Below are 15,869 nucleotides of genomic sequence, written 5' to 3'. Positions count from 1 at the left end.
TAATAATAATAATAATAATACATCTAAAAAAAGCTTGTACTTTTTGTTTAGGTGTGCTTTTTGTTGAAAGAAAGTTTAAGGATGCAGCAGTGCACATTAAGAAAAAGGCAAAACACTGGTAGAAATTTATGTTTGGGCTTTTATAACTGATATCAAACAAAGAAAGTGTCACTTCTTTGTGAGTTCAATATGCTAACAGCTGACTACATATCGCATCATTACAGCCAAGTACCTCCATCTACTGTGGCTGTACTAAATTATGTTCTTAGATCACTGCGATGTGGCCACATTTTCTTGGCATCTTGCTTGGAACACAAGCATGTTGACAGCATTGCGGTGTCATAAATTGGTGATTCCTATCTTTGAATCATTTTTTGCTGTGACAATGTCACAGTGGTTACGGTGCTCGGCTGCTTACCCTCAGTTAGATGTGTGGGTTCGATTCGAGCATCCAGCTTCCAGATTCCAGCAGTTGTCACATTTCGATGGAGGTGAAATGCTAGAGGCCCATGTACTTTGCAATGTTAGTGTGCATTAAAGAACCCCGGGTTGTTGAAATAATCCGAAGCCCTCCACTATGGCGTGCCTCATAATCATATCCTGGTTTTGGCATCGTAAAACCCCCGAAATTGTTATTAAATGAATCAGTTTGGGCCCTTCCTACAGCATGGATATAATGAAATATGAATCTTCTGGGCACTGCAGCTGCTGAACAGGGGCTGTCACTGAAACCAACCTTGCAACAAGGGGACTTACCTTTGCCAGAGCAACAATGGTGTTCAATGGCAGCATTCACGTCGGTAATTTACCTGCATCCCCAATGGGGGAAGAGAACTCACTGTCTCACCACTGGAGAGGGTGATCTAGGGTGTTCTCTAGAGTGATCTAGAGCACACTCTAGATCACTCACTGTATTCTTTGACACTCTATATCTAGAGTGATGCAGAGTGCCAAAGAATGCCATTCTTGGCTTGAGGACGGCAAACATTCTTCTAGCATTGGGTATACAAACGGCCCTTGTATTACGGCAATATCGGCTCCACTTTCTTGAATCTTCTGCATCTCTCGGTCGATCTCTGCAACAGTTGGTAGGAGGCTGGCACTTTCAAGCAACATTAGAGACTAGAAGCAGAGTGGTGTTGTGATAATTTTTAATATTCTTTTAATGTCTATACACACTGCAGTAGTGACAGCCTTAACAATTTTACAACAACATAGTATTTGGCACCAAACATGCACACACCCTCGCGTCATCTTTGTCCAGTACATGTTAGATAACCGACGAGCTTGCACATTTGCAAGTGTGTGTGTATGTGCTGACATGTGTTTGTGTGTGCGTTTGTGTGATTTTTTTTTTTCTGTGTATCGTGCCTGTATGTTTCTTTTTTTTAGACGGAATGTTGGGAACACAACTGTCGGGCCAGTGATAATGGCCAATGTACAATGACATACACAATGCACTCAATGGACGAAAGCACGCCGCATGCTTGGTTGACGAGCGCAAAGCGAAACACAAATCGAACACAGCGAAGCAACCTTGCCACAATTATTGGGCACTATATAAAGCGAGAGCGGTTCTCCCAAAAGAATGGTTACAGGAATGGAGGTTTCAGTGCTGGGTTTCCGTTGAAGTTGATATGCAACGAGGAGGAGATGCTGTCATGAAACTGCGCTTTACCATAAATAAAAGCGTGCGGTTCACTAGCAGAGTACGCGCAACAGAAACAAATGCACAGGACGTATTTGCACCTAATGAAGCTTTTCAATAGATGGTTTTTTTTTTTTGTATGCTGAATGCGGTTGACTCAGACTACATAATTAAAACAGCCAGGGCAACTCCCCGATATCAGTTTGAATGAACCAGCTTTAATAAGGGATGGTCCGAGGTATATACTAATTGCAGCAGACAGCGCGAACAGATGCACAGTCAGTCGTGTTTAACGGATAAATGAAAGTGAACATAAACTGGACTGACACCACGTCACTTTCCCAGAGGCCAGATTGATCATGATTATGTTAGAGGAACCTGCATGCATATGCAGCAGTCTGAATATCGAACTTGACTGGGTTTCACCGTATTTGTTCCTTCAGGCATATCTTCGAATTAGTCATATTTGTCTGTGCTTTCCTGCCCTGGGAAGCCACAAAGTTTCACATAACAGAAATCCACCATCCATTTCATCGAAAACACATTGAAATGCCCGCTAAAAGCATTTTTATGGAATATTAATGGCCAAGCTGAAATGTTTTGTTGTTTACCTGCCCGGATAATTACTGTGATTCTCATTTTGGTCTCTTTGAGAGGTCTTGCAGAATTCAGTCTCGCTGCATTCGCTGTCGAGGTGAGTTCAATTCATCAAAATGCTTTGAAGCATTGCAAGCGATGCATGAGCAATGCACATAGCTTTTATATTTGGGTTTGAAGATGTTGAATGCAACCTCGCTTTGCTACTTCACTTGTGGCTCCCACATTTGCACTAAGAAAACCAGATAAGACTCCAGGGCAGTATGACAGCAATGTGCAACCTCTTGGATTTATTGACTTGTGCCTCTTTCGGATCCGGGAATGCGTGGCATTCCCACATGCCAGAGTGATTCCTGGCAGTCCACAAACAACCATGACATCTCACGAACATTTCTTTCCTGGCAGTCTAGGCACGAAGTGGTCAAATGTGTTCAAACAAGAAATGTTGTTGCACCCAATGTTTCAACAGGGCAACTTCTCTTCACGTCCAGCTGCATTGGAGAAAGATTAGCACATATGCGATGCATGACCGGAGCAGCCGAATTGTAATTAGCATTCGATATGCAGTCTTTAGGGCGGGCTGCTTTCTGTTGGCCACACCCGCTTTAAAACGTCAACGGTAGTCACTAGTTTTGGCACGCTCAGGAACAAGAGCATTATGTGTTGCCATTTTTCCACTTCGTTCATCGGTCACTTGTGCTGATCGTTTTCTGTTGCATCCTTACCGTTAAATTTGCATATATTGGTGAAGAAAAAAAAAAGCATAAGGTTCGAGTTGTTGCCAAATTGAGAACAGCACAGCGACATCAATACGTAGCATTAACTGCACATCTCTGGTATACTGCAGTGTCAATGTTCGCTAGTTAGATTGACTTTGCGAAGGTTTGTTTCCAGTCGGTACTCCCCAGTCTTCCAGCCTTATGTCTGATATTGGAGGCAAGCGGAATAACCAGTACAATGATGATAATGAAAAAGGCTGGGAATCCGTATTGTACTGTCATCAGGCTGTAGCTGCTCCCGACGCTCAACAGCAGCATGCACTGCACCCGTCTGTTGGAGCGACGTCGCGTGCGCGCTGAATTGATGCGACGGCATCTCAATCTGGAGGCATTTCTGGGACCTTGCATTCCTCGAAACGATCTCGATGTACAGTCGTGAACGATATGAGGGGAACACTGAAATTACCTTTTTAAAGGGGCCCTGCAACACTTTTCCAAGTAATCATCGAATTGCTTCATTAAAGGAGTTTTTTGCTTCGCGAATCGACGACTGCCGCAAAAATTTTTAGAGTCGGTCAAGCACGAGCCGAGTTACAGGGATTTGTCGCATTCTTTAGGCGCTTTCTCTCTCCTTTCGTATCAGCGAGCGCAATGAGAGCTACGCAGGGGGGCGATGACAAGGAGGCAAGAGGCTACACGTCCGTTCGTCAGCGCGCGTCGTGACTTCGAGCACTTTTTTTTTTTCTTTGAACACGCGGCGAACATGGCGAGGGCGCACGCGTGCACGCCTAGGCAACTATGCAGCTCACGATGCTCAAATCAACCAATGGCCGTGGACGTTAGGTTTATGGCGCGGTCATTTGGGTTTATGGCATCGTTTACCGAGAGAAGAGCGAGCGATTTCTAGTTGACTTTGAGAATTAATTGTAAATTGCAGGCCCCGTGATGCCTTATAATGTTTGGATCACATGATCTCAGGAGCCTCGACTACCGATCGGCAGCGTTTTCTGACCATGTTGAAGAAGTGTTGCAGGGCCCCTTTAAAGGTTATAGTGGCTAAATACAGCGGGCAAGCGCAAAAATTCTCATAACGCTAAATGTTCAAGCGGAAAGATATGTCTTGCAATCCGCATTTTACATTTTTCTGCGCTGCCCTCTGCCGTTTTCGTAGGGTTTTGGTAGGGGCCCGGACAACCGGTATTGCCAATGCGAAAGCTTCCGAGATGATGAGTTGTTTAGCGACTTTTCCGCTTTTGGAAGGGCGCATGCGCCGTGGCATCGTGAAAAAAAGTATTATTCAATACGTCACGTTTATATCGGTACATTACAAGTAACCGTTGATTAACGCGAATTCTGTGTTCCCTCTCGTATTGGTCGCGACTGTACTTGCCCACCGTCTGACACTTCGTTCTACGCGTTTCACACAGACGTATAATGCAACACTGCAACGTCGATGTAGTTATGAAATAGGGGTGTTGTAGGATAGCTGCCATTTTACTACAGCAGCATGTATTTACAGCCATTCAGATTTCGAAAGAATTGCGCAGGTTTAGTTTTTTTTTTATCTGACCCTGTTACGGTGCGATTATCATGTTTCTCTTTCTGGGTTTTCGTGAAGGAATTGGAGCAACTGTTACCGTTTCTGTGTTATGCAGTGTTACGAAAGATTTGTCGCAGATTACCGCTGCCTATTTGCGGCAACTGCCCTTGTCAGGGTTTATAGATGTACAAGAACATATCAGACTTTGCGTGGTGCCATGCCAGCTTTCCGATGTTTTTCTTTCTTTACTAGCTCTGATAGTACAGCAGAACCAGTGCAATGAATGCCAACAAAAGTGTCTTGCGGGATTTACTTGAAACATTGGTGTTTTGAGGAGAGGATGAATTAGGCAGGCCGAAGGAATTACAAGTTTGCAAAAAAAAAAAAAAAAGCTGACGTCTCACTCCGAAAAAAACAAAACGGGAATGCTTTTATTAGAGCCGAACTTGATAGCGAAATAATCATTGTTGTGTCTAATAATGTTCTAGGCATAAATTAGTTACACGCAGAATCGCCGCAATGAACGCTTTAGATATGCATCATTATAGCCGACATTTCGTTATATCGAACTTCTAATGCACCGGAGCGTTAATCATTCTTAGAGCCTGTCTAGAACTTTCCTCCGGAAACCACCACTGGTAAAATAAGACAGGCTCAAAAAGCTGCAGTCATTAACCAAGGCGTGCCAATTCCTGGCCGCTAGAAATGCAGGCGTGAGCGGTTGTACGTATGGCGAGTGCGCCTTGCGAGCAAACATCCTTGGCAGCTTTCCTCAAAGAGGTGCTCACGTTGTCAACCTGCACCCATTGACGCTGCGAAAGATGTTATGCCTTTGATAATTCATTGATGCTGCGAAAGATAGTATTCCTTCGATAATTTCATATTTTTTGCGTGCTGTAGTAACGGGTCGTTTCTCAAAACCTCGCCCACGCTCTTTTCCACAAAGCAATTAGTAGGACTACAATTGCCACGTGCGTTTAAACCGCGCACTATGAGGATATCGGGTGACCACATCATTATTTATAGTCTTCGCATATTGATAATGTACAGCTCCCACTGCTTACAGGTGCCCTCTCAATCGTCTCCCATTTTTAAGGCGCATGCCTTAGGTGTCTCATCAAACGCGAAAATTGAGCGTCGGCGTCAACACGAGCGAGGCACAAAGTCATCATGTGATGACGTCATCATGGTGTCACAGCCGCCAAAATGTGTGACCTCATCATGACGTCACATGTGCATGATCGCGTCATCACATGACAGCGTCGCTTGGTCAGAGGTGAGGAAGGAGATCGATATAATCGACTGAGAAGGAAAGTATGGACACGGCTTTCGCTTTCGAGTCGTCTCAGGCAAATGCGTAAGGGACCGTGGGACTTTTTTTGTTACTTCTTTCTCTCTCTCGCTTCATGGAGAAATGGGTGCGAATTACGGCGTTTGACTACCTTGAACCTTTTCTGGGAGATTCGTACTCTCGCCCCGTGTTTGACCTGAGCTGACAAATTACGTGAGACAGTGAAAATGAGGGTACAAATGGTTGCTGGAGAGATTCACTAAGCATTTGGTAACGCACCTAAAAAGCCGGTCATCCGAACCTGTCTTTCAGGTGTAACTCGTAGGCTTTTGAATGTACGATTTCGAGGTCGGCGCTGCAGTACCCGTTTCAGGTCGCACGCTGTTAGGCGGCGCTTTCTAATGACGTCATCGTCTCGCATCGAGTGTAAACTTCATTTTGTTGCGTCTGTGCCTGTACATTAATGACCTCGTCATCTGCTCGTGTAGCCGAAAGCACAGCTATCCAATAAGTGAGCCTACACAATTCTCAATGTGGAACGATCGGTCTTATCACGGGGACGGGCCCGTACCTTGGTGCGGCGCCTATTTGCGGCACGAAAATTGAGCGCTATTGTGGAGGTTGGAACGATATGCAGGTACTTCCACGCGTCCTTCTGGGAGTTCGAAAGCGCAGCCTGAGTAAGACTGACGCATCGGTTAAGCATGATAGGTTGTGGCAACTACACAGCCCTCGTTGAATGTTTACGGGATGCTGACCACGTGCGTACTTTTGTGTAGCTCCGCTCGCTATAGATGCTTAGCCGGCATAAGGCAGGTATTTCGTTGCCACATCGAGTTCCAGCTTGCCAAAATGTACTGGCTTTAGTCGTGGATTTCCTCCCCGGCACTGCACATCTGGATACCCCTTCCTCGACGTGCCAGCGACGCTTAAAGGGGTACTGACACGAAAATTGTCAGCTTTATTTTTCTTTTCCACAAATAAAAGGCCAAGCCCTCAAGAGCCTAGAAAATGCACTGGTAAGCGTGAATGCACCACTGAAAAACTAATTACAGTATGTTTTCAAAAGCTAGTTTCGGTCCCTACTATACTCTGATGTCACGACGCGGTATGAGCTTCTCGTCACGCGCTCGCGCAAGATATCGTGACGTTTCCACGGCCGCTCCGCTCCGTGGCTACGTTGGTGACGCACAAGCGGCCATTGAATGTCTTAGTACCTGACGTCATCGCAACTAGCCGTACTGGAGCGTGAAGTCACCAGAATTTAAACTGTAGCCTGACGTCACGATAGTGTTGATGTCAGTAGGTGCGCCACGCGAAAACCAACTTTAATGTCCAAATAAAATATTGGCATTTAATGAGCTCCACACTTGCTCAGAGACGTCTCTATGTACAGGATATTTGTAAGGCAGAGTGAACCCACCTTCGAAAGTTGGTGTCAATACCCTTTTAAGCGGCGAGCGCCACCTCGCAGGCGCGAAGCGCGATGGCTGGTCGCTCTGTGCTCTGATGCTCGCCTACGTTAGCACAATCCGCTGGACATCGCCAAGCATAAGCGCAGACGTTATTCGATCCTTCGCTTCTTCGTCGACTTTAGATCTACCGTACAAACCACTCTGCTGATTCTATTAACTCTTTTGTTTTTAATTTTCATTTAACCTCACACGCAGATCACGCGCAGGAACGGCGCGCTGACACCATACCTTCACAACGCATGCAGACTTTTCAGTGGTCCGAACAACTATAGCTTTACGTAACTCGAGCGCGAACAGCACAGCTTCGTAAAATATATGCCTGACGGCAATCGCAGCTATATCTTCAAACAATATACACATATGCAACAGTATATATACGCGCGTACATGTAGCCGCGTGGGCGCACTGCATTTAAATGCATCGAATGGCGCAGAGAAACGAATAGATGTGCGATGTATATCTGGACGCGTTTCTTTTTTATATTATGGACGTTTCACGCACGACCTTCTATGAATATATATATATATATATATACTATTTATGTACATTAAAACGAAGCCCCATTTAGACCGCTTCGCGTTGCACGTGTCTGCAATGCCCTTACTGATAGATTTGTGACGTACCTGATCTCGCTTATTGTTTTTTTTTTCTGTGTGTTTATGTTCCACCTACGGTTGCTTGGGCGCATGAAGTGAGAGAGGTGATTATGAGAGTAATTGTCAGACTCGTTTCATAAACGCTGACTAATATTATCCGGTCATTTCCACTTTAAAGAGATGCGTATTTTTTTTTTTTTTTTACCGTGAAGATATTCGTCTAATAAAGCGGGAATTTACTTGTTATCCCAGTTTGCTCTTTCCTCGTATCGTGTCGTGTCGTATTACAGCCTGCGAGGCAACGCGATGCGGTCTCGTGTCGTCTCGGCACTCCGGGCCTTTCCGTTAATAATTTATGGTCGCACTAATACACGGCTACCTTCGTTTAAGACAGATGACAGGCATGCACACGTGCAATTACGCAATGTTGAAATGATCATTAACGTACAAACTTAATTTATCGCGCGACACAACTGCACAACATTCGCACGATTATAGTTGTAATGCGAATCGATACACTTACACCCATTCTCTTGTCAAAGTGTTATGAAGTCCTCATTTGGTCACGCTTTAATTAATTAAACAGTGAGCAGAATTGGCACCGCACTTTTTCGTAGTTCTTGCAACGAGTGTCTGCAGGTCAGGGGTGGCGCCATGGAGAAGAGAGGGCAAGGGTAAAGGAGGATGTTGCCCTTCTTAAATTTTGTACCCCCCCCCCCCCACTCTACCCCTGCAGCGCCAGAAAGCTGATCCTAGGCCTAGACTTGGCGTCAGTGGCACAGCCGACACTCCTAAGGACTTTGGTAGGGGTTTAGTAGGAGCCGGGCCAGCTGGTATCGCCAGAACAAAAGCCTCCGAGATTAAGAGGCGTTTCGCGACTTTTCCGTTGGGGGAAGGGCGCATGCGCCGTGGCATCATGAATAAAGGCGGGTTCTGACGCCGCCCCATCTGCAGGTGGCCCCTTTGTCGTGCCGAGCGTCAAGTCGGTTTCTTGCTTTGGTTTCTGCCTAGCGTGAAGGGCGATGATGGGGGTAAGCAGTGGCCTCCGCGATCGTCGACGCAGAGTAGATTTATCGGAGGGCCATGCTACGCACTGATGCGTCCGATAACGACGACTCACCGCTAAGGACACGTCCACCCGTCATCTCTCACTCTGCCCTTTCTCTCTCACCTAAAATTGATAACGGCACCGGAGAAGTGGCGTTGCCCAGCAAGGGAGAATAGGCTTAACTAGTCACGAACCTGTGTTGTAGGCTATAATCACGAACAAATCGTCACACGCGAGATGTCCAAAACAAAGAATAGAGACGAAACCTGAGTTGCGGTTACACTAGCGGAGAAAAGTCTATATGCTCCAGCAAGATCGACTCGCTGAGTATAGTAAATGTTTCTGATAGCTTAATTATGATTAGGCATTACACTGACGGGACGTAACGATTGTTTGTTGTTGGGGAGCCAGTAATCGACAAAGAAGTTGGATTGGAGTATCGGAAGTATACACTTTTATCAGCATAGAGCCGTACCTACTGACTTTTTTGTTGGTGTCTCTGAAGTATCCCATTGCAGAGCCGCTACTTTCGGCCAGTAACCAGCAGCTTATATACGTAGTTACCTTTAGTGAGCGTGTCATTTTGCCATTACTCCTGTCTGTCTTCAGCTGCCGTCGCCTCCTTCTGGCGGCAAACGATGAGCGGTAGAATATAATCTAGCGCGTGATAACGTGTTATAAGAGGGCAAATGCCCGTACCCTTCAGACCGGATCACAGCTTCGTTCGTTCATTCAATCAGAGCGGCTGTGGTCTGGCGAGCCAAAAAGACAGCAGCTTGGCTAGCGTCTCTTCTTGTAGTGATCGAAGACCCTGGTGAAAGAAACAGACTAAAGTAAGGTGGTCTTCGCTCTCCGAGCTTCACCGTTAAAAGATATGTTAGCATTTCCGATGTGTTACAGAGAGGTTCGCGTGTTTTCCGTTTTATTATGATAGGAACTACGCGTAATTGTTAAGGAATATAATCCAGAGGAACCGATTAACCAGGGTCGGTGGGTTGGACGCCCATATTAACGTGTTTTTTTTTGTTTTCGCACCCTTAAAGAAGACTTTTTGCTTGACGTGATAGGTGAACGTATTGGTAAACTCTAATCAACTAACAACTAATTGTTATGCATGGACATCTTTGTCAATCCCGTTCGGCTTATACTGGCACCCCCAAAGTGCGCGCCGCGCCGCTCTGATGACGTCAAAAGACAAACACGCTGCCATGAACGTCGCAAAGGCCGACCCTAGCAGGTAATGGCCGCACGTCTTCTGCAGAACGCGAAAATAGCGATCCAGCCTCCGACAGGGACGAAGTGGAGGCTGGTGCGTATTCACATCTTAAAACACTCGTTTCACGCACACACACACTAAACACATATGCGTACATGCAAACATGAATATGGCGGCGGACGTGGGCCAACCATACACGCATACACACAAACATTAAAATGGTGCCCAACGTGGGGTCAATCACACGCATACACAAACGCACACGCACGCAAACTTCTAAGATGGCGGCCTATACGGCCGACAAGGACACCCGGGCTAGTCCTTTAACAATGTCCGTACGTACGGTGATGGGCGTGTCCTTCGTCCTGGCAGAGAATGTGTAAGGTGGCACTGAAGAATTAGCACTGCAGCGGAACTCATGCGCTCCGGACGGGCTACTGGCGTGCTGTTGGCGCCTGTTTTTGAGCGCGTGCTGCAAGCATGCTATACCGCCATCGCAGTGCACGCATTGGCACCGTCGTGCCAAAAAGAGCCGTCGTCGACTCGTAATCCAGTGCGCAGTGTTTGGCGTAGAACAAAAAGTGACCGAGCGCTCAAGAGAAGAGTGATCCCCGGTACTTTTCGTTGCAGCTGTGCGACCGGTAGCAGTTGCTGTAGAGCGACTTCCTCGTCACGCTGGCCATGGTGCAGGCCATGGCGAGCTCCAGGCATCTGCGAAAGCCGGGAATGGTTGCCAGACTTAGCGTGTGTGTACAGACATGATGCGCATGCAAAACGTAAGCACAACTAATATGCGCGCGAGTTGGACGCAGACATATTATAAAACCAGAAATTTACTGGTATCAGTTATCATTGTTCAGTGCAGTAACACTAATGGCAATATGGGCGACCTCATAATTTTCTGTCCTTTCCGCAGAGCTGGGTAGCGAACCGGGCTCAGCCCTGGTTAACCTCCCTGCCTTTCTTTTATTCTTCTCCTCCTCCTTGTCATTGTTGTGAGCATAAAGGTATATGCATAAAGGTGCGTGAAATAGAGCGTAAATGTGCGTAAAATAACTTCTACACGTATGTTTAAAGGCAAACCAGGTCTGGGATCATGTTTAGTTAGCAACTTTAGTATTGTATTTCTTTAAGTTAATAACGGATGGTTTTGGATGCGCTATTTGACAGCTGAAACATTACACCAAGGTGAATTCCGCACAGCAAGTGAATAGGAGGGTTCTCGCTTGAAGCCAGCCGACGCTGCTATGGCGGTCGTTGGAGGTGGCTTTTCCGCAGTAATGGTACGCGTGTGGCGAACCCCGCTTGCCGGTTTTCCTTCCCGCAGTGAGAAATTTGGCATTGCCACGCGAGTAATGCCAGAAAAGGTAGTACCTACTCGAAGAAACATGCTATGAGCAGAAATCAGCACTGATGATTATCGCACTGCCCTGTAGAAAGCTACAGTAGCACGTGTCAAGCGACACCTTGACTTACGTAATGTGTTCCGTGCAGGAACTAATGTTGCATGGCTCTTTCGGAAACAAATGCCATTTCTTTCTCGGGCTGCACAACATGTTCGCTGGTTTTCTGCGCTGTCTCCAAGAACAGCAGATAAGCAGTGTAAAGTGCAGAGGGTAGCAGGTTTGACCGTGTAGGCAATTCATTGTGTAACGCAGAAAACATCGTCCAAACTGCGCTTGCTCCAGCCCGCTGCAGCGTCGTAAACAACGCGCTGAACGTCGCCTGCTTGCATTTGGTTAAGGCTTTGAGTGAGCGGTACACGCTTAGCGCGAAATCAGTTGACTGGTCTCGTCTATAATGCGTCTATAAGTCGATGCGAATAGCGCCTGCGCGCTATTCGCATCGACTTCGACACTCATCGTGAGATCGGTTCTGCTGTCTCTTGCATGCGTTTGTGCATATATAGGAAAACCAGCAGCTAATTTACTGCATTCCAGGTGGCTTGGCCATCTTAATAAGCTCGGGGGGGGGGGGGGGGGGGTTGGACTTCACCTATCATTGTTTAGAATGCGGGGTTATGGCCACGCAGATTTTTCTCAATAATGGCGGCCCCCTGGTGTTGCATTCTAAAAATTGATTATGTGTAAGCGCTCGTGTGTGTCAAGCTTCCTCTCTGTCGTCTTCTGCGCATTTACCCTGTGCCATGCTACACCAACAAGCCCAGACTGTTACCTAAGTGTTTATGTCCCATCTTTACCCCTGGAAAGCCTGGAAGCAAAGGCAGGCCGTTGTGAGAGACACGTCATCGCTTAATTTTCGTCTCTGCATCCATTGCGAAGATTTTAAAGATTTTATTCTTTTCGGACTCCACTAGTGGCAGGGGAGATGCAGCGGTGAATCCACCCCACCCCACCCCCTTTAAAGGAGAACCCTGCGCACACCTTTGGCCACCTGCAGTCGACTCTGCGGAGGTTATCGGTCCTGAATGCCTCCATCATCACGGTTCCTATCGACAGCGTAAAACGAGCTTGCCTATGCACCACGTGCGTATGATACCCACCTGTGGAGCGTGTGGTATGCGAACCAGGGCAGCACCGCGGCCGCCCTCGGTGTGGCGGCGAACATGCCGTGCGGTCCGGCCACACCGTATCCCTGCAGGCAGCACAGCACGATGCCCAGCACGGCCGCCAACAGCGTCTGGCGCAGCAGGCGCTCCACGCGGCTGCGCTTCTTCTGCGGCTGAGGCTGGCCCCTGCCGGCCCTGTACGCAGTCGTCAGTCTGGAACGACGCGCGAGCGTATAGTTAGGGCCAACTAAGGATAACCTTGCTTTTTACTATCCTATAAACCTGTGCAGTTGTCACTGCTATACACGAGCTAATTCTGAATCGCTCTAATGACGATACAATATACGCGTATACGTATTTACTTTCCTGTACGCTCACTGTTGTGCTCTCATGAAGGGCCTTCGGGCAATTTCAAGCTGTTTGCAACAGATTTTCGCTTGAAGGACCCCGTTCTTCTTGAGTACAAAAACACTCAAGAGTTCCGGCGCGTAGTACGCATGTTACGAAACAATCTACTAGGACACAAAAGATCAGGAGCAGCCGGAGTCTTTACGAGGAGTTACATTTAATAAGCAAAGTTGCAGCAGAACCGACGCGATCCGTTTGAATCTGTGTACTGCGAAGCGCCTTCGCATCAACGCCGTTCACCCAACGTTCAGACGTGCACGGCGCCAAGTGTATACCTAGGCCTATTAGAACCACTTTATTTCTGTAACGGGATACGAAGTCCACAATGTCCACAATCACTTTTGACCGAACACATCTCAGACGGCTTTATTAGCTAACCTCTGACAGGAAAGGTTTGAAATACACAACGGGAAATGGAAATAATCATGTAAATAAACAAACCATTAACGTATTTACTCGAATCTAGGCCGGCCCCGATTCTAAGCCGACCCCTGAAATTGGCAAGGCCAGAAAAAAAAAAACGAAAAAACTTAATCATTGTACTCGAATCTAAGCCGACCCCCCCCCCCCCCCCACTTTCGCACATCGATTTTTTCGAAGAAAAAAACATCGGCTTAGATTAGAATAAATACCGTAATTAATTCATTCGCTCATCCATCGCCACTTCAGTTAATGAAGAATGAGACGATAGAGGAGTTACTTACAGCAACGAACCGGTGGTTTCTCGTGGACGCGTCCAAGCACGTGTCGAGTGGCCACCGGTTTTTGGCAGGGTGCTCCGCTTCTGGTCGCGAACTTGTTGCACGGCCGAGGAGGGCTGCTGTTCGCCGACGCTGAATTCGGCTTCCAGCTTGGACTGTGGGGACGGGAATTGCGTTATTGCTTAGTTGGTTGCAGATTGTAAAGAGACAACTCTGATCTCGACATGGCATTTAATGCACACAGAAGGCGCTTTGATTGACCTCACAGGCCATGTGTGTTTCAGCTAACTTGCGTCAACTATACATCTTTTTATTTAATTTCGTACGCTGTAAAGAAAAGCCGGAAAAAATTAAATATAGCAGTTATCTGAGCCTAAATGATATGATCTGACGTTGCTGAACAAACGTTACGACTTTCGTATTGAATGTTTTTCATTAGAGTTACTATATTAGAGGTTAATGAAGAAATCTTTGTTAACTACCCAGCTTATCGGATTGGCAGTTATCTTAGCATGAATGAAATATTCCGGTGTTTCAGAACAAGTGTTACAACTTTTGCATTGAAGATTTTTCACTGGAATTACTAATTAAAAGGTAATTACGCTATATTTGTTAATTACCCAGCTTGGTGGATTAGAAAAAATATACTGATGTGCTGCGCACGGCTCAGAACAATACTGGGCCAAATCTACCCTCTTAGTGCATATGTTTTTTTTATACAGGCGTAAGTTAGCTGAAACACTGTATAGTGGCCGCACTGATTGACCTTGCATCTTTCAGGTACGCTGGGTTTTAAAGTGAATTGAAATATTAGCTCGTCATCGGTTGATATAGGAATATTTAGAATGTCAGTGAAAAAATAATAAGCAGGGGAAGAGATAGAGTCGGAGTCGTTACAGGTGTAAATAACGGTACATCATAGAAATAGGTCCTGGTGTCATAGAAGAGCAACAACATATAAAAAAAGAGCCTGTATAGTGGAGTGTATCGGATGAAACAACATAATCGGATACAGCGTTAGAAGACCGCGGGGTTTCCTCCTCAAAGGCGGATGCACACGAGCCTGCGCCAATGGGCGCGCACTCCAGACTGACGTCATGAGCCGGACGGCCAATATCCCCGCCCTCGGAGGACATTGCCGAGTGCATTAGCGGGACTATTTCTTTAGTCGCGGGGCGATCGGCTGCCGCGCTTCGGTCGTCTGGGCAGGACTTAAGTTGTACCCTACTGTATAGGATAACAAAGGATATGCGACTACTGATCGTCGTCTTGGTGCAAAGGAAATGCCAATAAAGGTCATCATCACCATTTCATACCTGTAGAAGGTGCACTGATTGACGTTGGAGGTAATGCTCCGAATGAAAACTCCGCCCTCTTCCTCAACTTTTTTTGTTTAACGCTTTAGCATTACCGCGGACTCAATGACAAAAAGTGTACGTGTTTATGTGAAGCTCGCCGCATTTACTCGAATAATAGCAGCAACGCTTGTTAACCACATGCTGGCAAATGTTAGCTACTGAAGGATAGCGTTGTTCAGCATTGGCTTCTGTTGGCTGTCAAGCTAAATGAAAGTACTTGCAGGTAAATAAAAGTAATGCTAAGTCACTTCTCTCGCGCTTACCGTCAAACTGCCGCAGAATTTCGTTTTTGCTTTTTTTCAAGTACGTAATCTAACCAACACATTGTGCACATGCCAAATGCATCTTGACGATTACTTAACCTGGGCAGTCTTTTAACTCGAGAGCTCATTAGATGTGTGCATAATAATAAACGGAGAAATACGCATTTGTCTGGTATCCAATTGGAGGGTGTGGCTCTCCATACTTTCACGGTGGCGATTTCTCCGCGCTGCTACTACAAAATAAGTACTACATCTGCAGGGGTTTGACGCGTTGTTCGTGGGTCGTTGTAATCAGGGTGTCGGATCGAAATGTTTTTCGTTTCCGTTTTAGTTTCGTTCCTACGCAAAAAGTTCTGTTCCGTTTCTGTTTCGGAACGAAAAAATAAATGTTCCGTAACGGTACGTAACGGTTTTTTATGCAAAAAATTTGAAGCTAAAGTAATCATAAAAAACATTGGATTTGTGATGGAGTTACTTGCCCTCCTTTTTAGAAAGCGGGA

At 46.4% G+C, this 15,869-nt stretch overlaps 1 protein-coding gene across 1 annotated transcript in view; it reads right to left on the bottom strand.

Moving 5' to 3' along the window:
* Positions 1–8,828: 8,828 nt before the first annotated feature.
* The window catches only part of LOC119389563 (uncharacterized), a 31,716-nt gene continuing 24,675 nt past the window's right edge, over positions 8,829–15,869 (bottom strand). The window contains exons 7-9 of the mRNA XM_049415063.1: positions 13,752–13,929; positions 12,634–12,852; positions 8,829–10,841 (exon numbers count right to left, since the gene is read on the bottom strand). Coding sequence (XP_049271020.1) covers positions 10,724–10,841; positions 12,634–12,852; positions 13,752–13,929 — 515 coding nt within the window. The 3' untranslated portion in view covers positions 8,829–10,723. The remainder of the gene's footprint in view (positions 10,842–12,633; positions 12,853–13,751; positions 13,930–15,869) is intronic.

This window comes from Rhipicephalus sanguineus, chromosome 4, assembly GCF_013339695.2.
Source record: "Rhipicephalus sanguineus isolate Rsan-2018 chromosome 4, BIME_Rsan_1.4, whole genome shotgun sequence".
NCBI classification, from domain to species: Eukaryota; Metazoa; Arthropoda; class Arachnida; order Ixodida; family Ixodidae; genus Rhipicephalus; species Rhipicephalus sanguineus.
This window is presented reverse-complemented; position numbering and strand designations above follow the sequence as displayed.